At 40.0% G+C, this 15,196-nt stretch overlaps 2 protein-coding genes and 1 long non-coding RNA gene across 7 annotated transcripts; 1 reads left to right on the top strand and 2 right to left on the bottom strand.

The window, feature by feature from the left end:
• Positions 1-165: 165 nt before the first annotated feature.
• On the bottom strand, positions 166-10,737 carry LOC105676069 (protein chiffon). Of its 4 annotated transcripts, XM_067355378.1 has the most exons (7): positions 10,271-10,737; positions 9,424-9,536; positions 5,823-6,065; positions 5,309-5,571; positions 5,041-5,212; positions 4,669-4,910; positions 166-4,492 (listed from the first exon to the last, which is right to left on the bottom strand). In XM_067355378.1, exons 1-7 carry the CDS (start codon positions 10,359-10,361, stop codon positions 865-867), a joined length of 4,752 nt encoding a protein of 1,583 aa, XP_067211479.1. In that variant the 5' UTR covers positions 10,362-10,737; the 3' UTR covers positions 166-864. The 4 variants fall into 4 exon arrangements, with proteins under 4 accessions (XP_067211479.1, XP_067211481.1, XP_067211480.1 ...); XM_067355380.1 differs by lacking the exons at positions 9,424-9,536; positions 10,271-10,737 and adding an exon at positions 7,121-7,244; XM_067355379.1 differs by lacking the exons at positions 9,424-9,536; positions 10,271-10,737 and adding an exon at positions 6,196-6,330.
• LOC136999992 (uncharacterized) lies at positions 7,267-9,644 on the top strand. The gene is made up of 2 exons (XR_010890306.1): positions 7,267-7,606; positions 7,968-9,644. It is a non-coding gene; the product is annotated as an uncharacterized lncRNA (long non-coding RNA).
• Positions 10,738-11,215: 478 nt separating the features above from the next.
• LOC105676188 (ileal sodium/bile acid cotransporter-like) lies at positions 11,216-15,017 on the bottom strand. Of its 2 annotated transcripts, XM_012373907.2 has the most exons (8): positions 14,876-15,015; positions 13,753-14,195; positions 13,014-13,337; positions 12,734-12,943; positions 12,436-12,610; positions 12,099-12,361; positions 11,839-12,025; positions 11,216-11,777 (listed from the first exon to the last, which is right to left on the bottom strand). In XM_012373907.2, the coding sequence occupies exons 3-8, from the start codon at positions 13,332-13,334 to the stop codon at positions 11,578-11,580; spliced, it is 1,356 nt and encodes a 451-aa protein (XP_012229330.1). In that variant the 5' UTR covers positions 13,335-13,337; positions 13,753-14,195; positions 14,876-15,015; the 3' UTR covers positions 11,216-11,577. The 2 variants fall into 2 exon arrangements, with proteins under 2 accessions (XP_012229330.1, XP_012229331.1); XM_012373908.2 differs by lacking the exon at positions 13,753-14,195 and having other exon boundaries at positions 14,876-15,017.
• Between the last annotated feature and the right edge of the window lie 179 nt (positions 15,018-15,196).

Here is a 15,196-nt window from a genome sequence, read left to right as displayed (position 1 = left end):
AAATTTCCATTTTTGAGTAATAATTAACTGGTTGCTCCATAACTTTGCTTTTTTTTTAAATTAGTACTCATATTTGGAATTTCATAATTTGTTGGATCAAAATCAATTGGCACAATTTGATTTAAGGAAACTTTCACGGAGAAAGGTGCAATATAGTGAAACGACTTTTAATGGAAAATTCGTATCTTTAATAATAATAATTTCTCTTTCTGAACTCATGAGCGATTTATAACAGTTTTGCTTGAAATAAAATATTTAGGACGTATATATATAGGGGGAATCAAAAATGTAGAACATTAGTTCTTTCAATAATAGACAACATAATGGAAATGTGTATGTGTTATTACACTGTTATAAAGCTGTATGCAGTCTTGCGTATTCTAAAAATGTAATACACTCTAAATAGAAATAATTATTAAACATGATTTGAACGAAACGTTTGTCTTCAAGATATATAATTTTCGTTCAATGCAAAAAAAGGAGGGAAAAGTAGATAAAAGGAACGATGGATCTAGTAGAAAATAGGACAAAACTATCCCATTTGCAAGAACACATTGACCGCATCTAAAGAATATACACAATAGGATGTACCGGCTGGAGAGCATTAAAACTAATCACCTGAAAGAATGTCACTAAGTAGAACGGTATCACTAGAGAGACAGAGAAAGAGAAGGATAGAATACTATGCGATGTTAAATACTATTCTACATACACAAATAATATTTTTATACACAATGTACACTGCGATGGTGAGATGTGATATCGCAAAACCGATAATCGGCCACCGTCGCTGTAATTTAAGTTGCAGTACAGCCCTCTTTTTTTTCTTCCTTTTCGTCTTCCAGGTCTTCAGCTACTCTTCAATCACCGGTTGAAGTGACCGCGTCCAGACTTGATGCGCTTCTTCGGCGGCTTAGGATTCGACCGCGAAGAGCCGACGGAACTTCTCAAACGCCGGTTGCTCGCCACCGTCACCGACGACAAAATACTGTGATCCACGTCTATCTGATCGTCGAGCTTCATCATTCGCACGACCGGCTGGAATTCGATGCTCGAACGACGTTGCTCGAGTTCAGTGGATGATAATACCGAAGGACTAACGCGGTCCGACAACGTGCACTGATCTATCGTCGATTCGGACAAGTCCTGGATATTGTCCGATGATGATATAGCCTCGCTTTTGCGTTTGACACTGCCGCGCATCCCGGAAGCCGGCGACTGCTTCTTATTACACGATGTAATACTCAAGTAGGCATCTTTTTTACAGTTCTCGTCGTCGTAGACTATTCCGTGATCGGACGACGATAGATTGTTACGGGTAACGGCCGTTCTCGATTGACGTTTCCTGGGATGGCGCTTCCGTGAGCCTATTCGACTGCGCCTCGTCGTGGCGAACACAATACGACGATGCTTCAACAACTCTGCCGTTTCGGATGAGTTCTCTTCGCAATTGCTACCTCGTAATTGACGCTTCGGCGACGACAACTCGGAACTGGGGTTGTGATGCTTCTTAGGAACTATACCGGACTCCGCATCCTTCCTGCACTGCAACTGCAGATTGTCCTGATTCTCAATCTCCGTGTCTCGCGACTCGCAACTGTCGGTGACAGTGACGTGCTCGCGCTGCCGTTGTTTCCTGACGGACGACGGTTTTGCGACTACATTCCTCTCGGTGATCGCGTTCACGACGTCTTTTCTATCGAACGGATTCTTCTGGTTCTCGTGATTCTCGTCGTTGCCCGAATCGTTCTCCGAAACCTCCTCGATCTCCGATAGCTCCTTCCTACACGGATAATCCTTGTTAGATAGGTAGTTCTTATTCGTTACATCGTCGCACGCGTTTTCCGAGACGGATGACACCTCCACGTAACTCGCGTTGTCGTTATTGCTGGTCTCTATGTTCTTGTCCCTCTTTGAAAGCGCCTTGTGATACGTCTTGTGAGTTGTAGTCGACGCACTAGTTTCCAGCGAAGCATCGCTCTTCTGACTAACGCTCAGTCGTTCCGTGGCGGTTGACAATGCGATGTTATTCAACGTAGTCACCGCGTGAGACTCGATCATCTCCGACAATCTACTGGACGTACTGTCCAATGTATGTCGCCTGGCAAAAACATTGTCAGCGAACAATCTCTTCTCCGACAACGATTCTCGTTCGCAGTCGATCAAATTCTTGCTAGTCGTTTGTACTTTCTTCTTCAGTTTGTTACCAACTGGCCAGCCCGTTCGGTTTTTTCTTCGTTTCCGCCGTCTCAGCGGAGTATCGATGTTCGTCTCACCGCATTCCGAGCAAGCGCACGACGAGTTGTTCTCCAGGCAACTGGTGATGTCCTGACAGTTGTCGAGTAGCTCCAGCAGATTCGGCGGCGCGCCTTTCGGTATGTTCGGACCGCAGAAATTGTCGGTCTGCGCGAGGTCCAAGTTGAGCTCGAACGAATCGTCCAGTTCTGTCATGCCCTTCGTGCTCAGCATCTCGTCAATCGTCTTCGCCATTTCCTTCAGTTCCTCATCCACGTCCGATTTGGAATCTTGCTTTTGCTCGGGCTTGGGTGTGTTCGTGCGCGATCTAACAGGCGGCGGTGACTCCTCTATCGTCGACAGAGTCGACGTCTGCTGTTCCTTTTTGCGAATTATAGTGGACATAATGGCCAACGTGGACGCATGGCAGCGTGGACTCTTCCTCGGCGAACGTCCCGACGATCCTATTCCGCGACCGCGACCCCTCTTTCTCCCCATCTCGAATCTACTCTGCGCTTTCAGCAGCGTCTCGTGAAAGTTTTCGATCTCATACGGCAGGAGAAATGGTTTCATCGCGTCGCACTCGCTGAAACAGTGCCAGAACTCAGCGCCCATGTCCTGACGTTGATACGTTTGATACCATGGCTCGGACTTGGGTATCGCCTCGAAGGAGAACTGCATCTTCTCAATCTCCGCCGATGGCTTGGACGGATAAGTCTTCTCAACAACGTCGTCAGTTTGCGGTTTGCAGTCTTTCGGCTCTTGCGACGATTTTCTCACCGTCGTGTGTTCCCTGCCGTCGTCCATGACGCCGTCTTTAATACCGGTCAATGGAGCTTGATACCTTAGCCTGCTACCCGGCGTTTCAAATTTGTAGTAGTCCGCATTGTCCTTGATGAACGCTTCGGCCTGTGTACGTCTTCTTTTCCTCGCTCTTCCCAAGTGCATGGAATCTTGCGAGTCCTCCTCGAGAATCTCCTGCTTCATAGGACTGGAATTTAACGAGGTAGACAGCAGGGACGAACTGGCAGTATCGTTGACCTCGCTCTCCGTGTCTCTCGGTAGCACGCTACTCTGCTCGCCGTCGCTCGTTTGCTCGCTAGAATCGTCCCGCTTCGATTCGCCGAACATGAAGGACTCCGCCTCATCGCTCAGCAACGACAACTCCGACTTTCTCACGCGCTTAAATCGCACTACCACCGGCTTCTCAGCACTCGACGGTGCTTCCTTTTTTTCTTCGCCATCGCTTTCTTTCAATATCACTTGTTGCAAATTGGCACCCGGCACCGCACTCGATCGTAGCTTATTACCCAACACTTCTACCTTATAGTAAGCGCGATTATCCTCGATTAAACGCTCCTCCACTGACAATCGATGTCGACACCGGCCTCTAATACCTCTGCCACCTCTTCGATTGACTCTGGGATGTTTGAGCTTCACGAATCGAATGTTGTCCTCTTGCGACGCCTTCAGGTCTTTGTGTTCACTTCTGTCATTGTGGCCGTTGCAAACAATTTCGTTCGCATCGTTCGAAAATTTCTTCGCGTCAATCGTTACTTTGTTCGCTTGTAATGCACAATTGTCTTTTTGAAACAAATCACCTTTGCACGGCTTGCAACTTCCGGTATAATTATTGTCGACTACACCGTTCTCGTTTATCGCGCACTCCAAAGCACCCGCGTTCTCGTCACCGTTACACTCGTCCTTACTCTTGAGATAATCCGGATCCTCCGATATGTGACGCGAATTTATAATACCGTTTTGCATACTATTATGTACAATCGCCGGATGCAAATTTGGCGGATCCGAATTACTATGTTTACTATTGATATTATCCTTATTGTTATAAACCTCATCGATATCTTTCGAGAACGTCCTTATTTTATAATCTTCCTGTTTGGATTCCTTCAAGATATCTTCCGTGTATTTTACATCCGGATCATCTTCCTCAATCCAGATGGTACCCTTCGAGCGCTTCTTGATGGTGAAACCCTCCAATTTGTCGTACAACTTGTCATTCTTATCCACTTCATGCCACGGGCTGCCCTTAGACCTGAGAAGATGCCCACTTTCGTGTTTCGTGCGAGTACGCAGATTATGCGAGCTTAACTTTAAATTAAGGTTTCTGCGTGCTCCGTTTACTATTTTTATCTCTTCAAAGTTGTTTAAAGTCTTGGTGTTTTTGTCAACCTTCTCCTCGGGCAGTACTACATTGTGAAGATTACCATCTCCATTGGGGAACAAGTCACAGTCTTTCCTATAAGAGAAATAAACAAATTGTTCACAATTATACTAGCTACAAACGACAACTGTTACATATAAGTATCAAACTCTCTCAATATAAATAACATCCAAGTATAATTTTATATTCAATAAATATAAAATTAAATAGGTGGGTAAAATAAAACTAAGATTTCAATTGTAGACACTCACTCAATATCTTTCGTTCTGTTCAATTTTAAAAACGCTTCCACATTGGCACCTGCATTGATTAACGTGTCCAACGACAAAAAATTGTCGTCATTCCCTACAAAGTTCAGGTGCTGCTCGCTTTGCACATGTTTGGAGAGATCGTCATAATGAATATGACAAATTTCACAGTAACCAGCAACCAGTTGTTCAGTTCTGCGGGCACGTGCAGTGGCTGCGCGCGGTCTCCGAGTCATTTCTTTACCCTGTCCATGTGAAAAAAAATTGCCCATGATGTCCTCTTGACGAAAAAATGTGATTACGCAAATTTATTTTTTTATATACTTTATATTTATTATATTTACGTATGCATATATAGAGTAGCGGACAACGCACCTCCGCCTTATTTATAGATTCAATATCCTCCTTATTCTCCTTGACTTCCTTGTTTGTCAATTTGCTTTCTAGCTTTTCCTGCTTCTTTGTGTCAAAAGGACACGAACCTGGGTCACCGTCGAAGTTTAACGTCGGCCACGACGACAATTCCAGGAACACAGGTCTGGTAGTCCTGTAAATAAAGATGTTGGATAATTTTATAAATAGAGAAAGAGATTGTTATGCGCGAGAATAAAAACTGTTAAGTATCACAGTAACAGATGCTTACTTGCGAAAGGATTCAAATTTGATGTATGATCCTTTCAACTGCCTGATCTTCAAAGCTTTCCCCGAGTTATGCTGATTGTTTTGCTTCAGCTGTTTCAAATTATAAGTATCTTTGAAAGATGCATAGATTCTGTCAAGCCAAGCCTGAAGCTTATCTGTTGTCCAAATAGGAATTCCCCAACTGTGGGCGTTATCTAATGGATCCACGGAACACTGTTGTGGCTGTGTCAGAGCACGTTCCAACATTGCATCCACTCGCGATTTCTATTTAATTAAAAATATAAAAAGCTTTATAAAATTATTAGACACTTATCACTGCACAATTAATTTGCAAATTTATTTACATTATAATGACAAATTAAAGAAAAAAGATTACTTTTTCTTCACAAACACTAACAAGAATAACATATGATCATATTATGATTTATTATGTAGAGTATATTGTACACAATTTCTGACATATTGAGACACTTTCAACATCCTTGTTTATCCACATTGTCACTTTTCGTACTTACAGATCTTTGGGTAGTTTGACCCCGCAGATTGGTAGAATTAGACGAGGGGCATTCAGAACTTAGTAATGGCGTTGGGGGTGTAGGAGTAGGCGTAGGGACTTCTATGCTTCTCAATGAGCGGGGTCCCCCGCTGCCACCACTGGCACAGACCCATCTAGATCTCTCAGAGTTCGTATGACCTGTCTTATCTATTCTATCGCTGACTACAAGATTCACACTGCGTATTAGAAACAATTCGATCGCCTAAAAACAGAAAACACCAGGTTGAAAATGGATAATCGACAATGTGCAAGTAACAAATTCAAAGTATTAGCAAATGAACAAGTAAATATACATGAGCATGTAACACAATGCTAAGTAACATTCAACTAACATTCAGGTCACATTCTCTCCAAATAAAACTCGGGATTTCTCAAGCCGCTTCTCGAACACAGACAAAGACCTTCGCAATCGAGATTACTGCCTGTCGAGTTTGCGAATTCAAACAGTCGCCGCGAGCGTTTCTCGAGCACGAACGAACGAGCGAGTAAGCGAGCGAACAGTGTGAGCGACAGAAACAGTCCGACTTCCGGGGAAGTTTATCGTTTGCGCAACGAGCAAAACGTCGTCGCGCGCGCGGGACATATGTACGTATACAAACAAGACGCGAGCGCGGGGGCCCGATGCTTGGCAGCTTGAGCACACATTTACATCGCGTTTTACGCTGACGTCAAGTGATTTCGCGGCCTTCTTCGAATGGCTGTGACTGCGGTGGCGGCGACAGGGGCCGACCGTTACACAGAGGAACGTGATCCGATGGTAGGAAACGCGCGCGCATACCACCACGGCTTTTCACGTAGTGGACGCCGCCACTCGCCGCCCGCCGGTCGCATAGCGTTGTTCTAATAATACGACGCGGTGCGTCAGCCGCCAGCCGTTTCTCCTCCGACAATCAGGACGTGGACGCTTAGAAACACGTGGGGTGATACCCGGCGTGGGTGGCGATGATCTCGATACCGATGATGACACACTCAATGCGGAATCGAGCGGAAACACGGGTCGCGCGCGTTGCAGCGACAAGCGTTCTCACTGCTGTCAAGAGGCATTTCTTTTCCAGCGCAACAACGCACGCCCGACACTGCTTTCGACTTGGCGGCACAACGAAGATCGCGGGATCTACGTCGAACACAAAGGCCAACGACACAACGGAATAACGAGACACATCGCGAAAGAGGCGTGGGCAACGGTCGAGTGCTCGAATGAGCAAACGAACGTACGAACGTGAAAAAGGCCACAGGACGCTTCACCACATTACTCACTGCTACTGCTGCCAGCGGCGGACAACTGTCACGCACAAAATGGCCATTCGCCGTTAGCAGCTTGGCGCGGGGGCCTGGGGATGGCGCGCACGTCTATTTCTCTCTCACAGATGTCAACGGTGAGGACGCGCGACCGCCGGAGCAACACGCCGCGTGATTCCCGTTCGGTCGTCCCGCCGCATCGTTCGATACCATCGTTTTCCCACACATCTTCTCGCTGTTCTCCTTGCTTTTCGAAATTTTCGCGTACGTACACATGACACGGTGCGTGAAAAATAATTTTGCACGCGGCCGCTCAGATGGCGTGATGCGCACCGGTTTTTCGCGATTTGTTTGTCAACAGACGACGGATCTGTGAGACTCTCCGATTTGACAGCTGCTCTATTAATAGGTTGTTGCGAGGCGATTTCGTATTCGTGCTCCGTCGCTTCGTGTGGTGAGGAATTAATTCCTTCGTTCCCGTTAAACTGTTGAATATAAAAATTGGTAAGAACCGTTTAAAGCTTGAAATTTGCATTTGCTTTATGTCGCATCCTATTGTACTTTTCGTTGCTGCAAAATAAGATATGAGATTGGAGTAATTAAAAATATACAAATACGTACAAAACTTATTATTATATTCTATGTCTATATATGTCATATTATGAAATTTCTCTTTTTCTAAAATTGCATTGTTAACCTCTTTAACTCCAATTTTTCTTTTCTAACCTTCAAAGAGAAATCTTAATTCTTCATAATCTAACAATATAATATTGCCAGAGAAACATGTTATTTACTTCGTGTATGCGTAAGCATCTTATACAACAAAAAATGCAAGTTTCTTGAATTGTTTTTCGTTTTCTTTTAGTCGCTAGCTTCACAGACTGCTCCGAAGATGGCGCGTACGCGAAATTCACCGCTGGAATTGTTTGTCAACAGAAAAATCGTTCGACCGGGGTCGTCCGTCGTGCGCGCGGCTCCGAGACGGTGATTGTATGTGCGTATACGGGCTAACATCGCGTCGTCGCTGCCGCAAGCGTTGCCGAGAGAGGCAGAATTTAGGGCGTAGTCCGCGCGCACGACTCGGCAACGACGTAACGTGCGGTGGCCTCGCGTGAAACACGGCCGGGACACGACTCCGCAACACACGGAAACCCGTTTCCTCGTTCATTATGCTCGATCACGTTTGCAAGAATCAGTCCCGCAGATGTTAGATTTGCCCTTTGTAGCCGGACCGTGCTCTTCATGTCAAAAGAAATAAATACATTTTCGAGGAGAAAAGAAAAAGGGGCGAAAACCTAACAGAAAACATTAGAATTCAAAAGAACTTTGTCTTTGATTTGTATAGATTACGATCAGCATGAATGTGGAGCACGAATAAATTAATATTTGTGGAAAACAGACTTCTAAGTCTATTTGTAAAACAACATTCAATTTAGATCAAAGATACATAAATTAGAATTTTATTAAATAATTAAAAAAAAATTAATTAAATCTCAATTGAGTTTGTGAAAACAAATTGTAAAATAACTTTAAAACAACAAACTGTATATCTGTTAAAAATCACCGGTTAAACAAATTGTTGTGACACATTTACAAAGTAAAAGTAAAAATACAATGGTAACAAAGCGATATACTTCTTTTTGAGATATCACGAATATTTTCTTCCAAGAAATATTAACGATAATTGATATTACTATTATACACACAACTACACAACTGAAGTAAAACAACTTTACTTTATCATTCAACAAATTTACATTTAATACTTCTCTCTTACTGTTAAAATAGTTTACAAATAATCTTTTTATTAAAGAAAATAAAAAATAAATTTTAATGCGTTAGAAAATTAATCAAAAAAGTTACAGTGTTGAAGATCGCAGTGGTTAGCAAATGACGCGGTAAAGTCTGCGCGCGGGATTTTTTTGGGAACGAGTTTGTCGTTGGTCCGGCAGTTCGATAATCGCGCGCGTACTCAGTATCGCGCGGCAACGAGGTCGGCTTGAATGGCCGAAGAGCGCATCGCCATGAGAAATTTTTGTGTTGCGCTCTCGGCAGGGGAACGAGGCGCGCGTTACGTCGAAGCGGCTGTAGGCATAGTGATCGAAAATGGCGGGAAGAGAGGATCAGAGAGGGGCAGGAGCGGGGAAGGAGGGAGACAGAGAAAGAGACGGATAGAGAAAGTGAGAGAGGGGCTCGCACACTCGCCTGAAATACACCAAAACGTTCTGACAAATCGATAAGTGGCGAGAAACGATGCGGAAAACAGGGCTACAGACTACTCTAACACAGCATCGCGCAAGCAAAAATCAAATGCAACTCACTCCACCCAACTCCTTGATCTTTGCCTCTAGCTTGGCCGCGATGGCATGATTCTTTACGTCCAAATAGAACGACTTCTTTTCCAAAGGTTTCGGGCCCTTTTGTATACGAACATCTACAAAAAAAGTGTTACTTTACTCATTTGACATTGTAATTTGCGCGATGATTATTACACTTGTAAATATAATGTGAAATAAGGAAATAGATTTTTGTTGTAAATGAATTGAACAAATTGAATGAATTGATGGAAACATACATTAAAGAAAACATTAAAAACAACTTTCATAAATTCTTAGAAAATGTAGTGAAGCAAGTATGTGTTTAGCGTTAGTCGCTTCATATTCAAACCAACCGCTGTACAAATCACATGATACAGTCACATTGGTGCAGCATCTAATCAAGCAACAATTAACTGACTTGTTACTCACATCCAGAGAACGCACTATGAGATGAGATACATATAATGAATCATCATTATTGTTCACACAATATAACAAGGAAAACACCAATGATCACTTAGAGTACTCGCTGACAACAGTAAAGATTTTACTACTTGCACGTAGTATTCAAACTAATTGTAAGACAGATTCAGAAAGTATCCAGATCTGTAAAAACTCAAGATTTTTTAGTATAATAACACATACATGTACAGATTTGTCAAAACAACTATATTCCTTGCTAAAGAAGTTTCGAACACTCAGGTGATCACCGATTGGTCTCTCGTTGTGTGTGGAGCTACGCACATATGAATGTTAACAGCCGGGCAAACATCTCTAGCGATGTCCATTAACAGCCAGCCCGGTTCGACGCGTTATTATGCAACGCGGAATTACGCGTTCCGGGACTTACGTGATGTTCGTTGCAGATCGGACTTGTTCTCTCTCGACGGCTGTCTGTGTTGCTGTTGCTGCTGGTGTTGGTGCTTGGACGGCGATACCATTCCTAAGCGATGATGATGCAGCACCGCACGACGCACCGCAGCGACGTTATCCCTATCTTACTTTCGTCCCTCGTCGTCGTCGGCGGCGGCGGCGGCGGCGCACTTCCCATCCTCATCGACGCACGGAGAAACGTCGCAAAGGCGCGGTCGCATGCTCTATCCCTCGTCCCGTCTCTGTCACTCTATCTCTTTCGCTCGCGTAAATGCGCGCGTCACAACCGTGCACTTGATTTGAGGATATGTTCTATCACATTTATCAATTAGCGTGTTGTCGGCTGACAAAACCAAATTGCATCTTCGACCAACGCGAAACTGCAAAGTCCGAGACGATCATTCACTCTTCTTCAAGTTCGTACTGTAAACTGAAGTTGTGCATGTTGAAGTGAGCGGCGACCACCTGGATATAGGCTGACCAACCTCAGAATGCTAAATTTTAACCAATAGTTATATAGTTATATTGGTTACGTATTGTACAATTGTTACATGACATACAATATTTAATGTTAATTACGCTAAATATTTATTGCAAAAAGTTAGCTTACGCACATTTTCACCGAATAATTATCATTGCCACAAAGAATAATATAAATTTTTTAAATTTGTTGTTATTTGTTCCTATCTTTCAGTTGGATGATGGCGCTGATGGTAACTTTTTCGATGGCGCCAATTTTTGACATAGATTTTACTCGTAAACCAGTAAAAATTTCTAAAAACTTTTTTTCAAAGTTAAAATACCAACAATTTAATAGATATTAATTTCTTTGAATTAAGAATTTTGATACTACACTTATAAATTTAATGTGTCTAAATCTTACGTTTAGGAATTGGAGTTTGTTAAATATATTGAAAGCAAGTTTAGAAAAATATAATATTATTTAATGTTTAACACTTTTGAAAAATATATATAAATGCATTTAATATTTAACACTTATAAAATATTTAACAAATATTTTTGTTCGCTAAATAATGTCCTGTTTTACATATATCTATAAATAAATTGCTATTAATTATAACTATTAAATAGCATCTGCATAAAAAATATAATTTTCAATTATTTTAAACAACGGTAGAGATATTACCTTCCTTAATTATGTGACCTAGATAATATAATGATTCTAAAGTACATATCACCACTTTATCCTTAATTATAAGTTTTTAACAGCAATATGTAAATAGACATAATTTCTTTTTATATCAACGCAGATATAAAGAATTATTACTCTGCATGGTTAATTAATTTAGATTCATTTGATTGCGCGATGGTAGAAATATCTGTAGTTTGTTGGAGATTTTCAGATGAAGAAATGGGATCTGTCATTTTTCTTTGTGTTTTCTGCCTATATTGATAAATTAATTTTATAATATATAAAATTATTAATGGCATTGGTGTCATTATTGCAGTAGACACAGGAACCACTGAAAAGACGTATATTAGATAATTTAGATAACACACATGTATATATATTTGCACACTTACCAGTAGTTAGGTCATCCGCGGGTGGCTTCAATGTAAATCGTAATAAAAAGATAGCTACGCCGGTGTTTTGAACACCTGTTTCAATGGCTATCGCCCGTATATCGGATTGGGATTGCTTAAAGATATTCGCTACCACAAAACCGAATGTAAAACCCAGCCAGGGCAAGCCCATTCCTGCAATTATGATCTAAAATAAAGTAATAAATATACATATTTTGTATTCTGATTTTTTCATAGAACTAAGAAAGATATTAGCTTACCTTCCATGAGAATAGTTTGAAAAGATACAGATTAGTCACAATGGCAAATATAACAATAAATAGAATTAAAATTATGGAGAAAGGCTTCATTACTTTGACTAATGTTCTTGATACTTTTGGAAGCTTTTTTTGTACGAAAAATCCTATAAGTAGTGGAATCGCAGGACCAATCACCAAAGTACCTATTTGACGATAAGGTATTGTGATCTGTGCTTGTGCGAAAATATATCTTCCCAATGTAAAGATCCAAAATGGCATCATTCCTGTACGGAATAATAAAATTTTAAAAGGTGCTATAACACAATTATTTTTATTTTTTTAATTATATATTCCTTACCAAATGCAGCAATGGTGCATATAGTAGTCATTGTGATTGAGAGACTTAGATTGCCATCAAGTAATACTGTCCAAATATTAGAAGCACCACCACTTGGGCTTATCCCTGTGAAGAACAATCCTATTTGCAGTTCAGGATGATCAGGAAATAAAAGATATCCAATGAAAAAGCTTAACTGAAAATATTATAAAATCTGAGTCATAAAAAGTTGGATAAAAAAGTAGAAGCGCAAAGTTCAAAAATATCCGCATATCAGCTGTGATGTGTATATCATATTTATGATTTAAAAAAAACTCACCAAGGGCATGATAAGAAACTGACAAAAAAATCCTATGGAAGGACCTATTGGCCTTTTTAAAGTATTGCGGCACACACTCCAATCCATCGCACAACCGAAATTAATATATAAAATAGATACAAGTAACACAACACTGGTAGTAAATATGGTATCTATGAGGCGTTCTTGTCGTATTATAATAATATTAGAAATCTCTTTGCTACTTTTATTCTAAAAAAAAAAAAAAATCTTGGTCATTTGTCAAGCAACAATATTAGCTTTTCATCTATATTTCACTTACCCCATTTTCCACCAGAGTTAATATCAATTTTGTTTTGCCAAGGAATACACCAGTGAGATTTAAAGTACCATAAAATAATGTTTCATTATGCATTAGCGATAGATCCAATGTTGCAATGTCAGTATTGGCACTAGTCAATAGCACAGTTTCTGGCACAGATAAATTTGATGGCAAGCTGGTATCATTCTCAGGAAGTATGTTGAATGGAATTGATACCATTTCATTCATATGTACAGTTATATCAGGCGGAATATCAACACTCCACTCCGCTGCTGTTCTTGTTAACAGTACAAGTCCTATTATATATATAGTACCCATCATTCTCTGTATAGAAATAAAAATTTGAGTGAATAAATCTGTTAAATAAAAAATAAATAAATCAATATGTTCTTTTAAAAAAAATTTTACTGATTCGCAATGTTTTCTGTTCAAGCTACTTTTGAGTATTACTGTGTCATAAAATTTGGACCATCAAACTGAATCAAACTGACAATGATATGACAAAAAAGGTAGAAAAGAAGATAGATTAAGTAAACAAGATTAGATAAGTATTCTACTATGATGCTGGTAATAATACATCAGGTATTATTAACTATTAAAAGAAAGATTACGTCTCATAACAAATAAACATATTTCATTAAAACTTATTACTTCCGTGTTGGATGACAAGTGAATTTCTTAAAGTTGCAATATACAGTAATTAAAACAAACACGTGCTTAGCCTTGCACGAATATGTACCTTTATATGCACCAAATATGCATTAATATGTTTATCACCGCATAAAAAATAAATATACACACGTAAGCATAAACATATCACTGTTTGTTATTTATTCACAAACGATGTAATCGCGTTTGTAATCGCGAAACATGCTAAATTGCATAACCGGCGCATAAATGCGTCGCAAGTTGCATGCGCCAGTTGCAAGGTGGGAGATACTCTTTGATCAACGGAAATTCCGTAAAATATGCGACTTCCATGCTAAATATATATATGAGACTGGTGCCACTTTCGCTTTTTACTTGTTGTGAATCCACGCTACCGCGACGATAAACACTAGACCCTATTTTTGCCGACGTTGCACCGGCAAGTTGCAACACATCCGCACGTTGCACCAATCAATTCGTTGAAATCCGCAGTGATGCTTTTCTATCTTATTACTCCATCAATTGACATCGAACCTGAATCAACACGAGATTATTTCTATGCAGTATCTCGAATTTATTTTATTTGTCTAATAAATATTGATTTTTTTTAAATAAAAATGACATAAACAGCGCTAAAATATGGAAATATTTAATGCATCAAATAAAATAATTTAAAAATTTTTTTAGATAACAAAAATGTTAATAAATAATAAAATCTAACTTCGCAATCAATTTGCATAACTTTATTTTATCCGACATTTAATTTAAACATTAATTATCGAGATGTGCAATTCATTGCGCATGCTTCAATGTGCTCTTATCACGATTAAATCTTGATTTATTTTTGGATAAATTAATTCTAAAATTTTTTAATTTATTTTCAAAATTATTTTTAATAATGTGAATTGTGAAAGTCGTTCTTTCAATTTAATTTCTTTATTAAAGTATTTTAGTATGATTCATTATATGATTCATTATAAATGAATGTGATTAAAATTTCTGTTCTTATTATTTAATTTTACCGAATGTTCTTGTTTTTAAAAAATCTTAATTTAAGTTAACTGTTAATTACTTTTAAAAATCGTATACGCTATAAACCGGTCAAATTTTTCAATCGACGATCGAGTTTTCCGCTACAAGTGTTACACCACAGGAATGTGTCAACAACATTTCCACAATTGATCAAGTTTAACAAAACATTCGCAAACACTTACTTCACAAGAATTCACGATATATTTAACAGCACTTCTCACGTCGTACGTATGCAATCTTCTGTTCGACGTGTCTGATCGTTTTGCGCGAAGATCTTGAACCGCGCGTGGTCTCGGTCTTTACTGATCCCTGCCGCTTTCTGATGATGAAGTGCGCTCGAGAATGGAAGTGGCCAGTGATACTCCAATACTAGAAAGTATTAATATCGTTATTCGAACTGGTATAATCTATATCAGATTTATATACCAGATAAGAAATTAAGATCGAAATAAGCTACTAATAAAAATTTCAAAAGTTGATTTTTCGAGGTTTACACAATATTA

The sequence above is a fragment of the Linepithema humile genome, chromosome 5 (assembly GCF_040581485.1).
Source record: "Linepithema humile isolate Giens D197 chromosome 5, Lhum_UNIL_v1.0, whole genome shotgun sequence".
NCBI classification, from domain to species: Eukaryota; Metazoa; Arthropoda; class Insecta; order Hymenoptera; family Formicidae; genus Linepithema; species Linepithema humile.
This window is presented reverse-complemented; position numbering and strand designations above follow the sequence as displayed.

Coding starts and splice junctions, on each gene's coding strand:
- LOC105676069 (XM_067355378.1), bottom strand. CDS start 10,361: ATGGTATCGCCGTCCAAGCACCAACACCAGCAGCAACAGCAACACAGA. Junction 9,537..10,270: donor CGATCTGCAACGAACATCAC/GTAAGTCCCGGA, acceptor CTTTTTTTGTAG/ATGTTCGTATACAAAAGGGC. Junction 4,911..5,040: donor AATCTATAAATAAGGCGGAG/GTGCGTTGTCCG, acceptor TCACATGGACAG/GGTAAAGAAATGACTCGGAG.
- LOC105676188 (XM_012373908.2), bottom strand. CDS start 13,334: ATGATGGGTACTATATATATAATAGGACTTGTACTGTTAACAAGAACA. Junction 12,611..12,733: donor AGTTTCTTATCATGCCCTTG/GTGAGTTTTTTT, acceptor TAATATTTTCAG/TTAAGCTTTTTCATTGGATA. Junction 12,026..12,098: donor TCAAACTATTCTCATGGAAG/GTAAGCTAATAT, acceptor ACTTTATTTTAG/ATCATAATTGCAGGAATGGG.